This window comes from Rhinatrema bivittatum, chromosome 8 (genome assembly GCF_901001135.1).
Source record: "Rhinatrema bivittatum chromosome 8, aRhiBiv1.1, whole genome shotgun sequence".
Classification (NCBI taxonomy): domain Eukaryota; kingdom Metazoa; phylum Chordata; class Amphibia; order Gymnophiona; family Rhinatrematidae; genus Rhinatrema; species Rhinatrema bivittatum.
Window position 1 is genome coordinate 150657738 of NC_042622.1, and position 21115 is coordinate 150678852.

Below are 21115 nucleotides of genomic sequence, written 5' to 3' on the forward strand. Positions count from 1 at the left end.
CAATTTGAGGAGGCGTGTGTCTGTGGCTTTGCCTTCTCTATTCTGTACTCCTTTCCTCTTCCGTTGGGGTAAGTGGAAGTTTTTTGAGTTTCTTTCTCCACAGGTTTGCTTCTTTTTGGTGGTGCCCCGTGGATGCCGGTGGTTCCGGCCGCTCCACGCGTCGTTGGGGGTCCCGCGGTTCGCAAGCTCCGCCCATGGGTGTGTGCTCAACTAAAACGGGGGTTTTCCCCCGCAGTTACTGGACCCCTTCAGCGGGTTGTTAGGGCCATTTCCAGGCCCCCCCGTGGCACTAGCTAGTCTTTGGTGCCCTCCCCCCGAGGCTTTTCTTTTTCCCGGTGCTGACATTCCTCGGTGTGAGGCCTGCGGCGAGCCGGGAAATCAATTTCTGAGGGAGGGGCTTTGTGAGCGGTGCTTCCCCGACAGGGAAGGCACCCTGCAGTCCTCCGGTGCGATTTCGGACCTACCTCCTCCTCAGCCCGGGTGGCGCGGGCCGGCCACGACGCCGCCTTTGGCGGGAACGGTGGCCATCTTAGGGGGTCAGCGTGAGACGGACTCGCTCCCAGATGCAGACAGGATTGGTTGCACTGGCTCTCAACAGGCTTTGCCCCCGGCGGGAGGTTTGCCCGACCGGGGCTCCCAGGATGGTATGGTTCCCCCCCCCCCCCCAGGGATTCCAATCAGCTCTCCGTTTTTCTCACCTGACTTTATTCTGGCAATGCACATGGCTTATTTGCAGGGTATGGGAGCGCAGGCGCCTAATCCCCTGGGGGCCCCTCCCCCCCAAGGTTCCTAAACTTGCTGTTGGTCTCACCGCCTCGTCCGTTACGCCTGGATCCCTGCCGGGTCCCTCTCCCGGGCCACCCCGGCATACCACGGGGGCGGCTTTGCTGGTGAGAGACGTCTCCCCGGAGGCGCATACGGAGGGGGACGACCCTCGAGCCCTACGGATTTTTCAAAAAGAAGAGCTGGATGAACTCATCCACCACATTATTCAGGAGCTGGACCTCGACCCACCTCCAGATCCGCCGATCCCTGTGGCTCCTGCCATCGCCACCTCGTCTCGCAAAGGAGATCCAGTACTTGCCGCCCTCCGTCCTAGAGCAAGGGCTTTCCCTATTCATGAGTCCTTCCTACAGCTTCTCACCAGGGAGTGGGGCACTCCCGAGGCATCCTTGAAAGTCACACGTGCCATGGAAAAGCTATACCCGCTCCCTGAGGATTTTTTGGATCATATCAAGGTTCCCAAGGTGGACTCAGCGGTGTCGGCAGTGACCAAGAGGACAACCATCCCAGTCACGGGGGGAACGGCCCTGCGGGATACGCAAGACCGTAAACTAGAGACCTTCCTCGAGGGTATTCGAAGTCTCCGCCCTGGGTATGCAGGCCGTGATGTGCAGTTCGCTCGCGCAAAGGGTCAGCTTACTCTGGGTACAGCAGCTTCTCACCTCTCAGGAATTGCCCCCCGAAGGGGCCGCCCAGGCAGACAGGCTGGAATCTGCCATAGCATACGGGGCGGACGCCCTGTATGATCTCTTTCGCATAATGGCGAGGCCCATGGTTTCGGTTGTAGCAGCCCGACGGCTCTTGTGGCTTCGCAACTGGGCAGTGGATGCTTCCTCCAAGTCGAGCCTTGGCTCCCTCCCCTTTCGGGGGAAGTTCTTATTTGGAGAGGACCTGGATCAGATCATCAAGTCACTGGGGGAAAATTCGGTGCATCGGCTGCCGGAGGATAGACAGTGTTCCTTCAGATCATTTTCTTCCGGTAGAACCAGGGCACAGCGACGTTATAGGTCTTACCGACAGTCCGCTTCCCGGACACAGCAGACAAGACCCCAGCCTTGGTATCGTTCCTTTCGTGGGCGGAGGCCTACGAGAGAGGGTCCAGGGCAGGGAATTCCGCCCACAGACAGGTCGATACAGTAACGTGCAGTTAAAGATTGCCCGTCTGTAACGTGCTGGGAGCGCACAATACAGACGAGTAAGGCGATACAGTCTCCAGTTTCACGCGTCCTTAGCGCTTCCTAAAATACTCATAACCCTTTCCGCACCCAGCATGTAAATGAACGAAAAAGCTGTATAATGAAGGAATTAGCTATTCCCCTCCGATACTGTAACGGGTGCTGATACTATCTCCTCAGTAACCCGCTGTTTTGCCGCGGCCTTAACGTGTTAGTTTACCACCTCCCCCTAGTAGGAGTTAGTGTAGTGTAAAAAACATTGCTTACCCGCCCTGGTCCCGTCGGGTCTCCTGCAGCCCGCCCGGTCCCCTCCTCCCGAAGCAAAAAAAACCAAAAAACGAAAAAGTAGCAAGGCTCGGGCCTGCTACGGCAGTCCCTTCTCCCTTCCTCCCGATTTCGCACGGCCATTCATCCAGGCAGAGGGAACCGGTGGCGAAAACGGCCCACGGTTCCCTCTGCCTGGATGAATGCACGACCACCCGGCTCCCTCCGCCTGAATTAATGCGCGCCTGTGAGACCCGGCCGGGTCGCACAGGCGCGCATTAATTCAGGCGGAGGGAGCCGGCGGCGAAAGCGGCCTCCGGCAACCCCCACCGGCAGTGAATGCGCGCCTGCCGGTGGGGGTTGCCGGAGGCCGCCAGTGAATGCACGCCTGCCGGTGGGGGTTGCCGGAGGCCGCTTTCGCCGCCGGCTCCCTTCGCCTGAATTAATGCGCGCCTGTGCAACCCGGCCTTGTTTGAACACGCGCCCACCCGCCCCCTGGATCCCGCTGCCGCGCCCGCCCAATCGAACACGCGCCTACCCGCCCGCGGCCTCGATCGAACACCCGGCTCCCGCCGCCGGCCGCCTGGACCCACGCCGCTGCCTGGATGACCACATGAAAGTGACAGGTATTTAAAAAAAAAATTTTTAACACTCAGGTTTTTACATATTTTTTTTTTTTTTTTTTTACACTTCCTGGTGCCTGTCATTTCAAATGACATTTGAAATGACAGGTACCAACGCACCCAGGTTACTGTATAGGCGCTGTATTAAGCGCCTATACAGTAAAATGGGTTACGCGGGCATAACCCTTCCCTAACGCTTTAAAGCCGCGGCATGCATTTGCATGCAATTAGAAGAGAGTATCGGGGACTAAGTGAAGAGAACTGTGCGTGCGGGGAGGAAGGGTGCGCCTGACACTGCCGCACTGTTTCTACCGCGGCCTTACTGTATCGACCTGATAGTCATCCCAATGATGCCAAAGGAGCCCACTTCTCACCTCCCTGGATCGGAGGCCGCCTCATGGACTTCTACGAGGAGTGGGCAGTTATCTCCACGGACCAGTGGGTGCTGGACACCATAAGAGACGGTTACGCCTTGGAATTTGTCCGCCCCCCGAGGGACCGGTTCATCTTCTCCCCTTGCGGTTCGGATCTCAAGAGGATAGCGGTTCAACAAACACTAGACCGACTGCAGGAAATAGGGACCATCGTTCCCGTCCCCTTCGAGGTGGGCTTGGGCCACTATTCCATTTACTTCATCGTTCCCAAAAAGGACGGTTCCTTTCGCCCCATCCTGGACTTGGAGGTAAACAAGGCCCTCAGGATCACCCGGTTCCGCAAGGAGACTCTCCGATCAGTGATTGCCGCAGTGCACAAGGGAGAATTCCTCGCTTCACTGGACCTCTCGGAAGCGTACTTGCACATTCCCAACCTGCCGGCTCACCGGCGGTATCTTCGCTTCAAGATTCTCGGTCAAAACTTTCAGTTCAAGGCGCTTCCCTTCGGTTTGGCGACCGCACCTCGGACCTTCACAAAGATCATGGTAGTGGTGGCGGCGGCCCTCCGCAAGGAGGGTATCCTAGTACATCCGTACCTAGACGACTGGCTGATTCGAGCGAAGTCCTTCTCACATGGTCAGACCTCAGTGGCCAGAGTAGTACAATTCCTATGCTCTCTGGGTGGTGAACCTTCCAAAGAGTTCCCTTGTGCCCTTGCAACACCTGGATTTCTTAGGGGCGAGCTTCGACACCCGGCGGGGGATGGTGTTCCTGCGCCAGGACAAGGCGCAAGCCCTGAGAGAGCACGTGTCTCGGTTTTCGGCTCTGGAAGAACCAACCGCCTGGAATTATCTGCAGCTCCTGGGAGTAATGGCCTCCACTATCGACATGGTACCCTGGGCGTTTGCACACCTGCGTCCACTGCAGGCGTCCCTACTATCCCGCTGGAAACCAGTCTCCCAGGAGTATCAGGTGATCCTGCCGTTTCCACCATTAGCCAGGAAAAGCCTGGATTGGTGGCTTGTCCCCTCTCATCTGGCTCGGGGAGTCTCGCTCGAGGTTCCCAATTGGGTGGTGGTGACCACCGATGCCAGCCTCGCGGGATGGGGCGCCGTCTGCGAAAGAAGCACCACTCAAGGGACTTGGACGCCAGAGGAGGCAAAGTGGCCGATCAATCGCCTAGAAACGAGAGCCGTGCGTTTCGCTCTCCAGCGTTTTCTTCCCCTGGTGCGACACAGGGAGGTGAGGATCCTCTCGGACAACACCACCACAGTGGCCTATATCAATCGGCAAGGGGGGACAAGAAGCAAGCATGTCTCCCTCGAGTCTACTCCCCTGATGGAGTGGGCGGAGAGCAATCTCGTCCGGATAGCGGCCTCTCACATCGCCGGGGTGGACAACGTTCAGGCAGACTTCCTGAGTCGTCAACAGCTAGACCCCGGCGAGTGGGCTCTCTCCGAGGCAATGCATCTCATCATCCGTCGTTGGGGGACTCCACGCCTCGATCTAATGGCGACCTTCCTCAACGCCAAGGCTCCACGCTTCTTCAGCCGCAGAAGAGAGCGCGGAGGGGGTGGATGCCCTTCCGTGGCCGGATCAACTGCTCTGTGTTTCCTCCTTGGCCTCTGGTCAGCAAGGTTCTCCGCAGGTTAGAACATCGAGGGACTGTAATTCTCGTCGCCCCGGAATGGCCCCGTCTGCCATGGTTCGCAGATCTACTTCAGATGACGGTGGACGGCCCACTTCGCCTGTCCCATCTTCCTCATCTTCTGCGCCAGGGTCCGGTATTTTTCGAGCAGGCAGAACTCTTCTGTCTTGCGGCCTGGCTTTTTAACGGCGACATCTCCGCCACAGAGGCTACCCGGAGACAGTGATCTCAACGATGCTTCGTTTCTCGCAAGCCTTCAACCTCCGTCGCTTACGTTCGAGTTTGGAAGGTCTTCGAAGCATGGTGTTCCGACCGCGGAGTCCAAACCATGGAGGCGACTGTCCCGCTGATCCTTCATTTTCTACAGGATGGTCTGGATAAGGGTCTCGCCTATAATTCGCTCCGGGTTCAGGTGGCGGCCTTGAATGTCTTGGTACAGAAGGACTGCTCTCTACCCCTTCAGCCGGATATCGCACGTTTTCTGAAGGGTGCCAAACACCTGCGGCCACCGGTCAGGGATCCTTTCCCTTCTTGGAGCCTCAACTTGGTGCTGCGCACGCTGTCGGGCCCTCCTTTTGAACCCCTGAGGGGGTCCTCCCTCAAGGACCTGACCCTCAAGACTGTTTTCCTGGTAGCCATCTCTTCTGCTCGCCGGATTTCAGAACTTCAAGCCTTGTCCTGCCGAGACCCTTATCTGCGTTTCTCCGACTCAGGGGTTTCCCTTCGTACGGTGCCATCCTTCCTACCAAAGGTGGTCTCTGCCTTCCACGTCAATCAAACTGTGGAGCTTCCAGCGTTTGCTCCAGAGGAACCCGGTCTCTCCGGCTCCTGGACGTCAAGCGTGTACTGCTCCGTTACCTGGAGGTTACCAATGACTTCCGGGTATCCGATCACTTGTTTGTCCTCTGGTCAGGACAGAGGAGAGGTTCTCAGGCATCCAAGATGACTATTGCTCGCTGGATAAAGGACGCCATCTCTTCCGCTTACATTGCGGCGGGGCGGGTGCCGCCTCGCAGCATCTCTGTTCATTCCACGCGATCCCAAGCGGCGTCCTGGGCGGAATCTCGCTCTGTTTCCTCCCAGGAAATCTGCCGTGCGGCGACATGGAAATCGTTGCACACTTTTTCCAGACATTACAGACTACACCTGGCGCCTCAGTGCACGGGTTCTTTTGGCGATCAAGTTCTCCGAGCAGGTCTCTCATGTCCCCACCCGGTTTAGGGAAGCTTGGGTACATCCCACTGTCTGGACTGATCCAGGAACGTACAGGGAAAAGAAAATTATTCCTTACCTGCTAACTTTCGTTCCTGTAGTACCATGGATCAGTCCAGACGCCCGCCACTAGGGGTTTCATTAGGTCCTGCTCGGATTCTTCCAGGTATCTTTCATTCTGTTTGTCTCTGATTATTGTTACTGTTCACAGCTCCTCACAAGTTGACTGTTGGTGGTCCCGTTGACCGTTTGTTTACTTATCTTTCTCTGTTCCTCTTTGGGAATGGTTCTGGATCCAAAATGTTGTGTTTTTGCTTTTGGGCTTTGCTATGCGTAATACTGAGCTCCAGCAGAGGGTGCACTACTCTATATGCTGACGCTCTCAAACTCTGTTCTGACTCCATCTGCTGGTCAGGGGATATAACCCACTGTCTGGACTGATCCATGGTACTACAGGAACGAAAATTAGCAGGTAAGGAATAATTTTCTTTTTTGAAAATGATCTGATTGCAGTAGCTACCAATTTTTTGCTTCAAAATTAAAAAAAAAAAAAAAAAAAAAAATTTTTAATTGGCTTGTGAGTAGCATACCAAACAGGCCAATACAGTAGAAAATGTAGGAGAGCCGGCGTTCCATTTTGAGCACCCGTTCTCCCAACGCGCACCCAGCCATTCCTCCTGGGGGTGTGATTCTGTATATAAATGAGGGATTGCAGTGTAAGGAGGCGCTAGGGACAATAGCACGTTCCTAGCACCTAGTGTAGAGCTAGCTGTCAGCCACAGGTTAGGAAAACAATGTCCACTTTTTTAAATTTTTTGTTCCTAAAGACTTAATATCACTAGGATATTAAGTCAGGGAAGTACAGAAAAGCAGTATTTTCTGCTTTTCTGTACATGCTTCCTCGTTGCTTACAATTTGACGCCTGCCCTTGGGCAGGCATTAATTTCTGAGAGTAAAATGTGCAGCTTGGCTGCACATTTTACTTTCAGTATCCTGGGCGACTGTATGTGATGAACGCTATTAGTTTTTGGGGGGTTGGCTGCGTGTTTTTGATGTGCTATTACCCCTTACAGTATAAGGGGCCATAGACCGCACAGCCAGTGCCATGGTAAACTGTGTGCAGCAGAGTGCACTGTACTGTATCGGCACACAAAAATATGGGCTAATTTTCTCAGATTTTATTAAACTCTTTGGTTTGAGAGGGGAAGTTGAAACCTATAGAGCACATGGGAGAGAAGATCTGAAACTTTCACAAGCAGCTCCTTGATGGGGGCAGCAGCATGCATATAGCCTCTCAAAAAATTATCTAAATCATTTCCATAAACTTTTTTTGATCTCCTGCTCGGGGTATGTTCATGCAGGGTGATTTGTCTGGATTTTTGAGTCTCTGTAAGTATCTCATAAGGCAATTTGATATAGTAAGACGAAACCAGTTTTTTCACACTGGAAAGACTACAGCGGTGGTGGTGTCTTTCTCTCCCTGTTCCCCTCTACCCCCTTCTTAGATTCAATTGGAAGTCATCAGTTGTCATGCTTCCTGCAGTGCCCAGCAGTCAGTTCCTACAAAATAGTAGAGAAGTGTCCTTCACTGTTGGTGGCTTTTTGCCCTTTCCCCTGCCCACCATTCTGTTGCTGCCTCCTGTTGCCAAAAACAGAAGCTGAAATGCCTTCTTGCCCAAACGTTGCTATCTTTATTGGCTAGGAAATGCTCCTGAAAAGCTTGAGGCTGTGGGTTACTTCTCTGAAAATGTACTTACTATAGATAAAAGCACATGTGCCTATTTTCCATCGATAAGTAGGGTTGGATTGGCCATTACATGGAGGTGATATCTATTTAGTTATTTATTTATTTTACTAGTAGGTTTTTTTTTTTTTTGCTCTACTGAAAATGTATGGGAATTACTCGTATGCTGCTTCGTGAGCGTGAATGTTTGGGGTTTCTTGTATTTGTTGTCCAAGCACCAGCATGAAAGTGAATCGGGGGGGGGGATTGTTTTCTTTAAAGTTGCCTCAGTGCGTCTCAGCAGCCCCCAACTAACACTTTTTCCATCCATAAGTAGAGCTGAATTAGCCATGATCTGTGGGTGACATCAGGTAGTGCTGAACAGAACTGTCTCAAACTGGTAGAGCTTTTGAGGTCTACTGAGCATGTGCAGGAGTTGCCTCAGTCTCCTTAATCTGGTGGACAGCTAATCTCTCTAAAAATTTTCTCCATCTTTTTTCTTCAGTCTTATCTGTGGTACACAATTCTCATTAAAAAGGGAAAGTAAAGAACAGAGTGAGTGTCTGGGCAACCTCTTGCACCTCCTTAATGTCCTCAAATAAAACTATCAGGATTTAAATCCTGCCCTTTTCTCAGTGATGGCCACAAGTTATGCCATCTCTGCCTGGGTCCCAACGTGAACTGACCAGCTGTACTTTGATGTCTGAGATCTCAACACTCCAGTGTGGTCAAAATAGCCAGTTTTAAAGGTCAGAAGTAAAAGCAGATCAACTTCTAGGAGTCACTGCTCCACCTTTCTTCAAAAAGTAGCCAAAGCAGATCCTCTAGAGCAACTTCATCTCGACAGGAGGACCTGAGTTGGATGCCCTGAGGTCTATTAAGCCAAGAATGTTTAAAAATCCACAGAGTGCCTTCTAAGGCAAAGCACCAAGACTCCTCAATAGATGTGGTGCGCTAAAAAGGCTAAATCATTGATGCAGTATCAAAGGAAAAATCAGATGCATTAGAGGCATCAAAGAAATTGCAAAAATAGTCAATCCCCCGGAGTGTCACATCCAGCAAGTCACCAAAACACTTTGCATTTCTCCACTCTGCATGGGGCAGACTTCAAAGTGACACGACCCGAAGCTACTGACACACAAGGAGATGTCATCTTGCAACAAAATTACAGTTGGTAGAGAAACACCTAACACATCAAAGATCAGCCTTGGCGCAAGAATCCATGCAAATTGCCATTTATTAGCGTGTAGCCAGATGGACTCAGGACCAATGGGATTATGTTTTCCCCCTGCTAGCAGATGGCGACAGGTTTCAAAGCTGATGTCACCCTAGATATACCCCTGCAGTGACCTCAGCCACTCAGTATCTGTCTCCTGGCAGATGTGGGTGCTGTCCCCACAGCAGCAGCAGTGTCTAGTGGGATTGCAGTACTAATCCAAAGGAGAAAAAAAATTTACCTTCAAATTGAAAAGATTGAGTTCCACTCTACTGCTGTGATACCTAACTGGGGGAGGGCCCTTCAAATTCATGAGGAGATTTCTGAGATCCTCAGAGTTGTGCCTTGGTCCAGTAGCCGGCTCCCGGAATGGACTTAGCTGCTGAAGCAGCTGAAAGGCAGTGGGTGCAGAAGTTGAGTGCAGCGGTGAAGGCCTAAGCCCTCTCCCTCGCAGCTGGGGACAGAGTCTCTGTACTCAGCTGGTAAGCACTGAGACCAGGTAAGTAGAGAAGAACAACTCCAAACCAGAGAGATGGAAGGGCTTCGGTAAGTCTTTCCTCTGGTCTCCTTGCTTGGTGCGCCGTACCCATATCGTTCCCGATCACATGCAGGCGAGGGAAAGGGGTTTCAGAGTGTTTAGCGGCCCTGGAGTGGGCTAGGCTCTGTGGCGATCCAGGGTGCCGCCATCTTGTGCGCAGTTGGTGCGGCAACATTTTCCCCCCTTCCGCTATCGGTATGTGCGGTGTGTGCCTAACATGCGCGCATAACGGTACACATGACTGCACGCACAACCAGCCACTTAGGTCCACGTGCACCGAGGCAAGTCTTGTGCGTGCTCAAGAAGCATTATCCAGCTAAATACACAAGCTTAAGAGGTTATGGCCCCAGCAGCAAAGAAGCTCACACTCCCTTTGCGCTGCCTGCCATAGTAGAGCTGTACAGTCTGACCTGGAATCCTGCCCGTGTCGGCACAGTGAGGGAACCCAGGGAGGACTGGACTCAGATGGACCAGACTTGGAAAAGTTCCAGGCGGAGGATGGGTCAGCCACGACCTTGTCTGACACACCCTAGATCTGAGCAATTCCGGGGCTGTGACCTCCCTGGGAGAGAGCAGTTAAACGGCCCCTACCCCGGTTCCTCTAGGGCCAGGTATGGACCCAGCGGCCTACTCTTGGTTAGAATTCTTCCAGGGCCTTCAAGCCTTTGTTCATGTGCAGTCAGCCCCTGCCCTGGACCGGGCAGTGCCCCAGCTGGGAAGGCCTCAGGACACGCCTCACCTCTCCAAGGGTATCCCTGATGGGGACCCAGACACCACAGATGATGGGGATTTCTTAGAGGACAGGGAAATTCCCTGGAGCCATACCAGATCTTGCTTTGATTTTTTCCATAGAGATGAATTACCGGCCCTAGTCTCCCAGCCCCTGAAAATTCTGAGAGTTCTGGGCACAGACGCTATGTGTGAGCCAAAGAAGAACCCCAGCCTGGTGTCTCTATGGGAAGCCTCTTGCTATTTCTCAATGCTGGAAGCCATCCAGGAGTTGATTGACCTGGAATGGGATGCCCCGGAGGCTTTGCGACAGCAATGACACTACAGGTCGCTTCCTGCTGCTCCTCTTGAGAGAGGCAGATAGCTCTGGGGCTCACACCGGAGAGGTGATTGAACCCACAGCAGCCTTCCTAGCAGATGCAAGCTCAGACCTAGTGCGTACCTCGGTCAGAGGAGTAGCCTTAGTGGTGGCAGCCAGAAGACAGCTATGGTTGCAAAACTGGTCAGTGGATGCAACTTCTAAGGCGAACCTCACAAAGATGCCCTTTAAGGGATCCCTTGTATTCGGAAGCGAACTGAATAAGCTAGCCATTAAGTGGGGTGAATCTCCAGTGCCCAGACTACCGGAAGATAAGAAAAAGAGGTCACAGCACCCCTCACCCATGAGGGGCCGGGCCAGGGGCTCCCAGCGCTTCTGGCCCTACAGAAACTAGTCATTTCAGTCAACTCAGTCCTTTCAGGACAACCAAAAAAAGGAACAGGTTCGACCCGACCCAATGAAGTTAGGCCAACCCATCCTCGGGAAGAAGAGGTAGGGGCCAGACTCTCCTATCAGCAGACGGTCAAGATCACACAGGACAAATGGGTACTGGACATCATACGAGAAGGGTAAGCTCTCGAATTCCACAGCATCCCTCTGGACAGTTTCATGGTGTCACCTTACCACTCCCAGCACAAGAACCTGGCAGTGGAATGTATACTGACTTGACTCCTTAGTCTGAGGGCTATATCTCTGGTACCTACACCCCATGTAATTACGGGGCAGTATTCAGTCTTTCATCATGCCCAAGAAAAAGGGCTCATACTGTGACCCATCATGGATCTCAAGAGCATCAAGTCATCTGCGGATAATTCACTTCTGCATGGAAACTCTTCGCACCATCATAATGGCAGTGCAACTGGGAGAGTTTCTAACCTCCCTGGACCTCTCAGAGGCTTACCTCCATATTCCAATCTGTCAAGACCACCAGCATTTTCTACATTTTGCAGTACTGGGCCAACATTACCAGTTCTGGGCATTACCCTTCAGCCTGGCAACCGCTTCCAGAACATTCTCCAAAATTATGGTGGTCTTGCTGGTGGCACTGAGGAAAGAAGGTATCCTGATGCACCCTTACTTGGATGACTGGCTGATCTCAGTGAAGTTGTTGGAAGAGAACTTCCAGGTGACCAGCAGGGTTGTGAACATGGACAAGGGCAGCCTTAAGTGCTCCCAGTCCTTAAAGTACCTGGGGGCCCTATTCTACACAGAGCAGGATAAGGACTTCCTCACTCCCTTGAGGAGGAAACTGATGGACCAAATATGTTGGTTGAACACAATCCCACACCTTGGGGCGAATTATCTCAAAGTCCTCATCCTCATGACACTAACCCTGGAAGTAGTACCGTGGGGCAGGGCACACATGTGACCTCTCCAACACTACCTTCTGTCACGCTGGAACCTACTGTCTCGAGACTACTCGATTCGCCTCTACCTACCGCTGGAAGCATGCACTCGGCTGTGGTGGTGGCGGCTACAAGAAATTCACCTAAGCAAGCATGTAAGCTCCTCCCCACTGAGCTAGATCATCCTCATGACTGACGTGAGCCTCCAGGGGTGGGGAGCTCACTGTCAGGAACTGACAACCCAGGGGTGATGGACCAAGGAAGAGGCGAACTGGAACATAAACAGACTGGAAGTGCAGGTGGTCAGATTAGCATGTCTGCAGCAGTTCAGCCACAAGCTGCAGGGGCAAGCAATCCGTGTGATGTCTTAACAACGCAACAATGGTGGCCTACATCAACTGCTAGGGAGGAACAAAGAGCCACCAAGTGTCTCTGGAAATAGATCACTTATGGAATGGGCGGAGTTAAACCTACAAGGGAAATTTTGCCTTCCATATTGCAGGAAAAGATGTCTGAGCAGACTTTTTCAGCAGGGAACGCCTGGACCTGGGGAATGGATGCTGTCGACGAGAGCCTTCTAGTTCTAGTAGATCGCTGGGGCCTTCCATCCTTCAACCTACTGGCTACATCTCACAAGGCGAAGGTTCTCTGTTCTTCAGTCGCAGGCGAGATCAGTGTTCCCAAGGAATCAAAGCCCTTGGCCAGAGAAGGACTTACTGTGCCATCTAAACATCAGACTTTTAGTACGGTACCTGGAATGTTTGGAACCGGTGTGCAAGACAGATCGCTTGTTTATTCTTCACGGGAGGAAGAAACAGGGCGAAGCGGCTTCCCGTGCTACCATAGCCTGCTGGATCAAGGAAGTAATTCAGGCAGTTTACATAGAGGCAGGGAAGCCTTTACCTCTACAGGTCAAAGCTCATTCTACCAGGGCCCAGGCAGTATCCTGGGTGGAAGCTAAACTTAACACACCTTTTCCAGATTCTACTGCCTGGATGTCCAGGCCCGGGAGGACACAGCCTTTATGAGGGTGGTGCTAAGAGGACCACAGGCAGCTTCCCACCCCGTTTGGGAGTAGCTTTTGTACATCTCATTGGTCCTGAGTCCATCTGGCTACACGCTAGGAAATGGAGAAATTACTTACCTGATTTTGTTTTCCTTAGTGTAGACAGATGCACTCAGCATCCTACTCAGGAGAGGTGCCAAGGGAATTGCCCATGCGTCTGGCCTTGATTCCATGTGATTACAGGTGACCCGTTGCCTTACCCATAGTTCAGGGCATCTATAATACTGGGATTCAGTGCTTATGTTGAGTATAGTTGCAGTCTCCAGTTTCTTGATCAAGTTTTTTAACCAGTCTTATCTGAAATTCTAATAAAGTTCAAGTTCTTCAAGAGTATGTCCACAGTGGCTTTTTGAAGAGAATACTGAATGACTGAGGTCACACTGTAGGGTATATCTAGGGTGACGACAGCTTTAAAACCTGCCTTAGTCTCCATCTGCTAGCAGGGGCACACATAATCCCATTGGGCCAGAGTCCATCTTTCTACATTACTTACCTGATAATTTTGTTTTCCTTAATTTCTCCATTGAATCAGCATGCTTTAGAACCAGATGCAGTGCATATCAATTCGGATGATTATCCAAATCTCTCATTGCTTTATTCTACTTTCTCCAAGAGGTCAAAGGAAGGAGAGTAACCCTTTCCAGTTCTACCAGCCCACCCAAGGGAATATTATGTACATGAGAGATGTAGGTAAAGCGGCTTTTAATAATATGTAGCTGCCTGCGCTTCACTAGCAGATGCCATGTTACAATTCCCACTACCTATCACTAGAGCCTTACCAGTTTCCCAACGATTAACCTAAGGACTCTGCCTAAAATCTATGGATCCTATTTGCTCACCACCTCTTATTACTATCCATTCCTTCTCCTGTAACTGAACATGAATCTGTCCTAGTTTTAGAAGATACCCCACCATTGACAGCCCAGAGATCTCAACAGTGAAGCTTTTTTTTTTCTTTGTACCTGAGGTGGAACAGCTACCTTTTTTTTTTTTTTTTTTAATATGTTCCTAACCAATCATATCCTTATCTCCTTCAAAAGTAATGCAGTGCTATCTCACACATTTGGAACGCTAGAGAATCTACCTCAATGAATGAATCCCATCTGTTTCAGTTCCCTCAAGGATTGTGAGCCATCTGTGCTCACCATAATCCTTTTGGGCTAGTATTAGATTGCCAAGAGAGTCCCCTGGTAGCTCCACAAGCATCCCTTCAGACCCATCTTATTGGACCACCACACCAAACATCTCCACAGGAGGATGTAACACTCAAAATTCATAGAAAAGATGCGGACAGCACTCAAAATAGGACCCAGACCCCAGAGTTGAAGTAGAGATTCTGACAGAATCCTTTGTTCTGACACATGGATGTTATTCTCATGAAGATATAAAAATGTCCTTACTCAAGTGTTAAAGCTGCCTGAAAACTAGATCTTAAATTTTAGAATGAAAAACTCACTGGGTTATGGAATAGTACAATACATCCCAAAACTTTCCTGGGTTCCCCACAGCTAGTTAGGTTTTTCAAGATATCCACAATGAATATGCAGGAGATGCTGATATGCAAACATCTATTCATATTCATTGTGGATATCCTGAAAACCGAACTGGTAAGCCCTGGAGTAATATAACTACCCCATAACTGAAGATAGTCTGTCATGAAAAAGGGAGAAGACCCCCCCTCCCCCCCCCCCTTCATTCCAACACTCTTCTGGAAAGGATCACCATATACTCTGACTTTAGGGGAAAAAGGTATTCCAAGGCACACTACTCGCAGTGAGAATTGCACATGGATTTTTATATGGCTCAATGAATTTGAATTTGACTGTGCAAAGCTTAACTATTCAGTTAAGTGAACACATTTCCCCTGCCCCCCTTTTTACAACTTAGAGGAAGTGATCTTTCACCACCTGCATTCATTGGACAAGTCCTCTGATACCACAGCAAAAGCATCTGCTGCATCCAGTGGAGTATGTGCAAGATGTACATGAAAAGCTAGCTGACCTGTGTCTGGGTGACAACCTATTTTGGAGAAAAGTTCTGAGAAACTGTCCCCCAGATCAAAGAACAAAATGTAGCCATTCAGTTGCTGCTACTTCAGCATATCCACACCCATCTAATAGAAGACCTTCCTTGACTTACAAGTATCCATACACCTGTAAAGGTAATACAGGTCGCATTATCATATAGGCTACCTCCTATATTGATCATCAGCATTCTTAACAAGCTCCAAAAGGATGTCAGAGGCAACAAAATTCTCAACATCAGCAACTAGCAAAACCATCAAAAAAAGATTTGGTTCAAAACAAGATATCAAGTAGAGAGCATAATTCAACTATTTGCTTCAATTTTGAATCATATATCAATAGGTCTTAAAAATAATATAGCAAGGTTGCCATCTAAACATCACACACAACTGTAACCCCTTACACAGCTGTGCCACCATCCAAACTTTCACTTCTGCAGCAAGAAGTACAACTCCTCATTCTGGGGCCAGTGCAGTAAAATGTGTACTCAAAACAGGCATTAGTATTGTGCGCCCTTTGTCTTAACATGCACACAACCACATCTCCTGCGTGCCTGATGACGTTTTAAATGAAGCAGCATTAAAAGGGCACGTTAAGGGAGAATTATCAATAGTTTATTGAATCTGGTGCCCAATTGCAACAGGTGCTCAATTATGGGCATCTGTTTCTGATTCCTCTTTCTTTATTTTGCTGAGGTTGCTGAAGTGTGTTCTATTAGGTGCCCCTTGCTACAGACATCTAAATTATGAGGCCAAAAGGAAAAATAGGTTTCTTCTGATAAAGTCAAATTCTACATTTATTTTTCTCCATTGCAAGCAGTAAATTTAAGTGTTGCTATACTAAAGAGAGCACACATTTCTATTTATGAGGCCTTGACTGCAAGTTGACTTTACTCCACTTCCAGAACTGGAGTCAACCTATTTGTGTCAGAGTAGATTAGAAAACTGGAAAAGTTCTGCTCCAGCAAACTTGATCAGCTCATGATGCTTTTCTGCTCCATTGGAATGCAGATCTCATATTTGCTTTTCCACCAAGTCTACAGATATCCAGAACAGTGCAAAAAGTGCTCAAAATCTGGGCCTGTCTGATCCTCATAGCTCCAGCATGGTCTAAACAAGTTTGGTTTCTGTTTCTGGTACAACTACCTAGCAGTCCTCCAGTCCCTCTCTGTTCTGATCCATCCTTGTTCACTCAAGAAGTGGAAAGCTTATTTCATCCAGACTTTCCCTCCCTCAACTTGATGGCTTGGGTGTTGAGCGTTCAATCACAAAATTCTTTACCAAATGAAGTTGTGGAAATTCTAGTGTCTGCCATCAACTAGAAGAGTTTATGGTTTTAAATGAAAGGTTCTCTACCTGGTGTCAACACAATTCCCTTGATCTGTTTGCATGTAGACCCAAAGAGTTACTGAACTATTTGCTAACTTTCTGCTTCAAGTCTTGGCACTTCATTAGTGAGTGTACATTTCAGTACTATAGTAGGCTTATCCTTGATTTGAGTATGGTAAGTCATCTCAACTCATTTGCTATCCAAATTCATGAAAGGCTTATGGCATATTAAATCTTCAGTTATAAAACCATGTTCTGGCACAACTGATGAAGCCATCATATGAATCACTGGAGTCTGCTGTCAAATTTCTAAAATGGAAAGTAAATATTCCTGATAGCAGTAACATTACCCAGAAGAGTTTGAGCTTCAGGCTTTAGTTCATTATCCACCTCTATAGACCATTTTTCCACAATTTGAGTAGTGTGCTGCCTCCACCCAAAGTTTCTACCATCATGTTACCTATAATCTTCCCAAGCTCACGCACATGAAGGTGATAGCCCTTCGTTCTTTACTGTAAAAAGGACCTTGGCTTACTAAGCCATATGGCTGGGCTTCTCAACCATTAGTCTTATGATCCCAACAAACTGGCATAGCAATGGCTAGGAGATTGCATTTCTGTCTACTATAGGCTAGTGGTCCTAAAAATTAAACACCATCAAAGTTCATTAAGTTAAGAATTTATGGCTGCTGCATCAGTGGCTTATCTATGAGCAGTCCCACTTGAAGACATCCTGCAAAGCTGCAACTTTACATCCGTAGAGGGCTTTCACTGGCTTTCAACATATTAAACCGTGATACATTTTTTTAGCACCTTTGGTGGTCTTAAAATGATTTGTCTTCTCTGACTCATTGGTCAGTTTCTTTAGGATTAATCAGCACTTTTATCTAGACCTATGAATACATCAGTTCCTTAGGGATCAACACTGTTGCACAACAATTTACATTTCACCTATTTTGTCCTGTGCTGCTCTGTCTTGAGGTAAGGTATAAAATATATATATGCAGATAATACTGTTTTATTTCCCTGTATTAACTGTTGCTGTTGTATCTTGCTTTTAATCCGAAGAAGTCAAGAGATCATTTTACTTCTGATTCACATATATAATTGGTACATAATACATGTATTTGGTGATGCAGTAGCATGGGAATCTTGGAATTGTCTGATTCAGCCCTTACTTTTCAACAACAAATTAAAAATGTGAAGGCTGCTTTTTGGCAGATGGACAAATTCAGAACTTGAAACACTTAGAAGTATTAGATTTGAGAACTGTCACCCAGGTGTGGAAGTTGCCCCCCTCCCCCTTAGCATTGGATTTCTGTAACTTTGTTTTTAGGATAATCTGCGTTCTGAGGGCTCTGCAACTTGCTCAGAACACAGCTGCTCTGAGAATGGGCAAGTTGCTCAGAATACCCATTACACCTATGCTTGAAATGTACATTAAACTTAAGGCTTTGACTCTGATTTTCAAGGCCAGCGATGGCCTTGCACCTTGTTTCAATATATTTTTAAAGATATATTGTCCTGTGTGTGTTTGTTTTGGGGGTTTGTTTTGTGTTTGGGTTTGTTTTTTTGGTTTTTTTTTTTTTTTAGAACCTCCAGTTGGTAACTGTTGGATGTACCTACAGTTAAGATGGTGAGAGAGTGGGAATCCTGTTAATGTTTTGCATTGTGGGACCCCCTGCTCTGGAATGCTATTTCAGATGAACTTAGACATGAAACGTTTTTTGTTACATTTTAGGAAGAAGCTAAAAACATGGCTAATTAGGGAAGCTTTTAATGCTCAGGATTACTTTAATTTTATTTTTTTAGGAGGAAAGTGGTCGCACACATGGGTCAGTTAGTATTGACTATTGGATTGTCTTGTTTATTGTTGAATTATGAATGTAAACTGCTGAGAACTGGGATCATGCAAGTACATAATTTTTAAATGTACTGTCTTGGACAATCAGTATTATAAATTTGGACAAGCAGTTTTGCATAGCTTGTTCATCCAGGAGTCTACTCTCCATGGTGGGGTTCAAGTTCAGTAAATATTCTGCTGCAACCCTCAGCTTGGAATTCCCCATATATATATATATATATATATATATATCTATCTAATTCAGCCCTGCTCATCAACGGAAAAAGCAAGTTTGCTTACTATAAACAGTGTTTTCTGTAGATATCAGGATGAATTAGCCATACTAAATGCCTACCCGCCTGCCTCCCTGTAGAGTCATTTACCTAATTGAAATAGCTCTAAAATCTACTGAAATGGCTCACAAGACAATGCCTGAACAGGAATTCCCACACAGGTTCAGAGCAAAAGCTCTACAACTGATGTCTGTTACCAGATGACATTGCCCACATGTAATGGCTAATTCATTCCACTCTCTATGGAAAACACTTTATGGTAAGCAAAATTGCTTTTTCCTGGGGGTTGACTTCGAGGGAGGAAAACGTGTGCCTATTGGAAAATTCACTATATATGTGTAGTTTTTCTGCCCTAAACATGCTCTCCGTGAATGCCTATCTGTTACTCAGACAAAAGAAAACATGTTGTGAAGTACATACTTTCGTTTTTCACCTGTTGAGCGGGAGTAAATTTTGAATTGCCAGCCCCAGCCTATGTAACTCCCATAGTTATGTGGGTAAAATCCAACTGTCTTGGAAATTACCCATCACAAGAAAATACATTTTTTGCATGGCGTAGGCTTCACTGGGAGTAACTATTTTGTTGCGGTTGAATGGTATCACATAAATTTGATTTTAGTGTGTCGGCATTAAATATGTTACAGCAACTGTTCTTGCGTCTGCTCTCTTAAAGGCAAACGAATGCACGTGCAGTTATCCACGAGTCAGCTTCGGACCGCGCCCGGGATGGGAGACAAGAGCAGCTGCTATCGTTGTGGGAAAGAGGGCCATTGGTCCAAAGAGTGTCCAATAGACCGGACGGGATATGAGGTTGAATACGCGGATACCTATGCTAACCAGTACACCGCACTGCGACCCTCCACATACCCCTCTGAGTATGGGGAGCGCATTTATTACGATGATCGGGATCGGTATGGAGTGGTCGACTACTACCAAAGATACCGTGTGAGGCCATATGCCACCACGTATGAGTTCTACGCTGACCGGCGGTTGCCCCCATTTCCACCCTTTCAAAGCACCACCCTGAGGGAGCGCCTCACTACCACCATAGATGCGTACGAACGACGCCTGCTGCCTCCCCCACTCCCTCCGACCTCCTATTTCACTCGAGACCGGAGCCCCCTTCGCCGTTCCTCCAGCGGGTCCTCCAGCCTTGGAGCAACCTACACGATTGAGCGTACTCGGCTGTCTCCAGTCTCATCAGTCTCTCGAAGTTCGCTGTATGACCTTCCACGTTACGGGCGGGAATCGTATGTGGACAGGTCGCGGTACTCTGCATTTTAAATTTGAAGGTGAGAGTTTCAGGGGATTTTGTTTAATTGGGTCTCTTATGACTTGCAGGACATGAGGTGAGCTGAGATACAGCCTCCCTGATGGTTATTGGGAATAACTTGCTCCCATGTGCTATCTCCTGATGTCGGTTGCAAAACGGTAAAAATCGGGAATGCTAAACCCATACTTAAGTTATAGTTTGTAGGTTCAAAAAATTGGGCCGTGAATGACATTCATTCTTGTTCTTAGAACTATTGAGTTGTTTCAGATTCTAGATATAGTAAACCTAGCAGAAACAGGGTTTTGCTCGGGAGGCAACATACACTGTGGTGTACACCTGGTTACACAAATGGTCCTACTACTAAAGGTTGGATCAGCACACATCGCAGAAAGAAATCCATTACACTAGAGATTCTCATCTAGTTCTTGAGGTCTGCAAATAAACTTGCTTTTCAGGCCAGCTTAACCCGAGATGACAAAATATTTTGAAAACTTGGATACTAGTCAAATTTTAGGAGTTAGAAAACTTCATTCAGGGTTTTTTTTTTTAAATGTGTATTAGCTCTTTAATAATTTCTTTCTTAAGCCTCTGTTCTTCTGAGCAGAGATTATCAGAAAATGTCTATTGTAGTTAGTGAATGTTTTTGTGGCCCCAGTTCCCTTCCCCTCCTCTTATAACTTTGGAACTGCTAGACCTAGCTGCACCAAACTTCTATGGAAGTAGGTAATTGGGGGGGAAAATACCTTTTGACTCCTCCCCCCCCCCCCCTTTAAAACGCGTGATTTTTTTTTAAGAGAAACATGGAAGCAGGGCAAAGTTAGCAATTTCCCATAAATGCATGTCAGTGTCTTATCTACTTACTGTTTAGGTGGGGGGAGGCCGGGTTTCAGGCTTTTCTTACTTGGTGTATATTTTTTTGATTTGGTCTTTTTTCCCCCCCCCCCCCCTTTCCAACCTCTCTTCCACTTCTAGCCTTTTGGCTCCCCCAACCCCAGTCTCCAACTTGACTTTTGAGCCTTCCCCAGTAGCAGAATAAGACTCTTAATGCCTTGGCTGACTATAGCAGCAGTGGTGTGCAGCTTTCCCATGCCCCAGTACAGAAGCTGCAGCTGTTTTTCAGGCTGGCCAGCAGCAAACATTTCTTTTGAGTCTTCCACAGTAGTGTCCCACACCACTATCAGCTCAGGCTGATAAGTGTTTCCGTCTTACTTAAGTGGCAACAGGCGCTATAGTTTTTTCACACTTTTGAACAAACCTTTGCGATTTAGCCTTATGGTTAGATCCTTTGTATGCAGATACATAAGTGAATATTCATTCTGGATGATCCAAAACCAGAATT

General features: G+C 48.2%; 1 protein-coding gene across 3 annotated transcripts in view; it reads left to right on the top strand.

Annotated features, from left to right (window-relative positions):
• Nucleotides 1-21115, top strand: part of LOC115096572 (RNA-binding protein 4B-like) — a 61603-nt gene that overhangs the window by 28621 nt on the left and 11867 nt on the right. For 2 of the 3 annotated variants that reach the window (XM_029611360.1, XM_029611361.1), the window contains exon 3: nucleotides 19177-19795. The exons of the other annotated variant lie outside the window; for it this stretch is intronic. In XM_029611360.1, the coding sequence (XP_029467220.1) occupies nucleotides 19177-19787 (611 nt within the window). In that variant the 3' untranslated portion in view covers nucleotides 19788-19795. The remainder of the gene's footprint in view (nucleotides 1-19176; nucleotides 19796-21115) is intronic. 3 annotated transcript variants of the gene reach the window in all.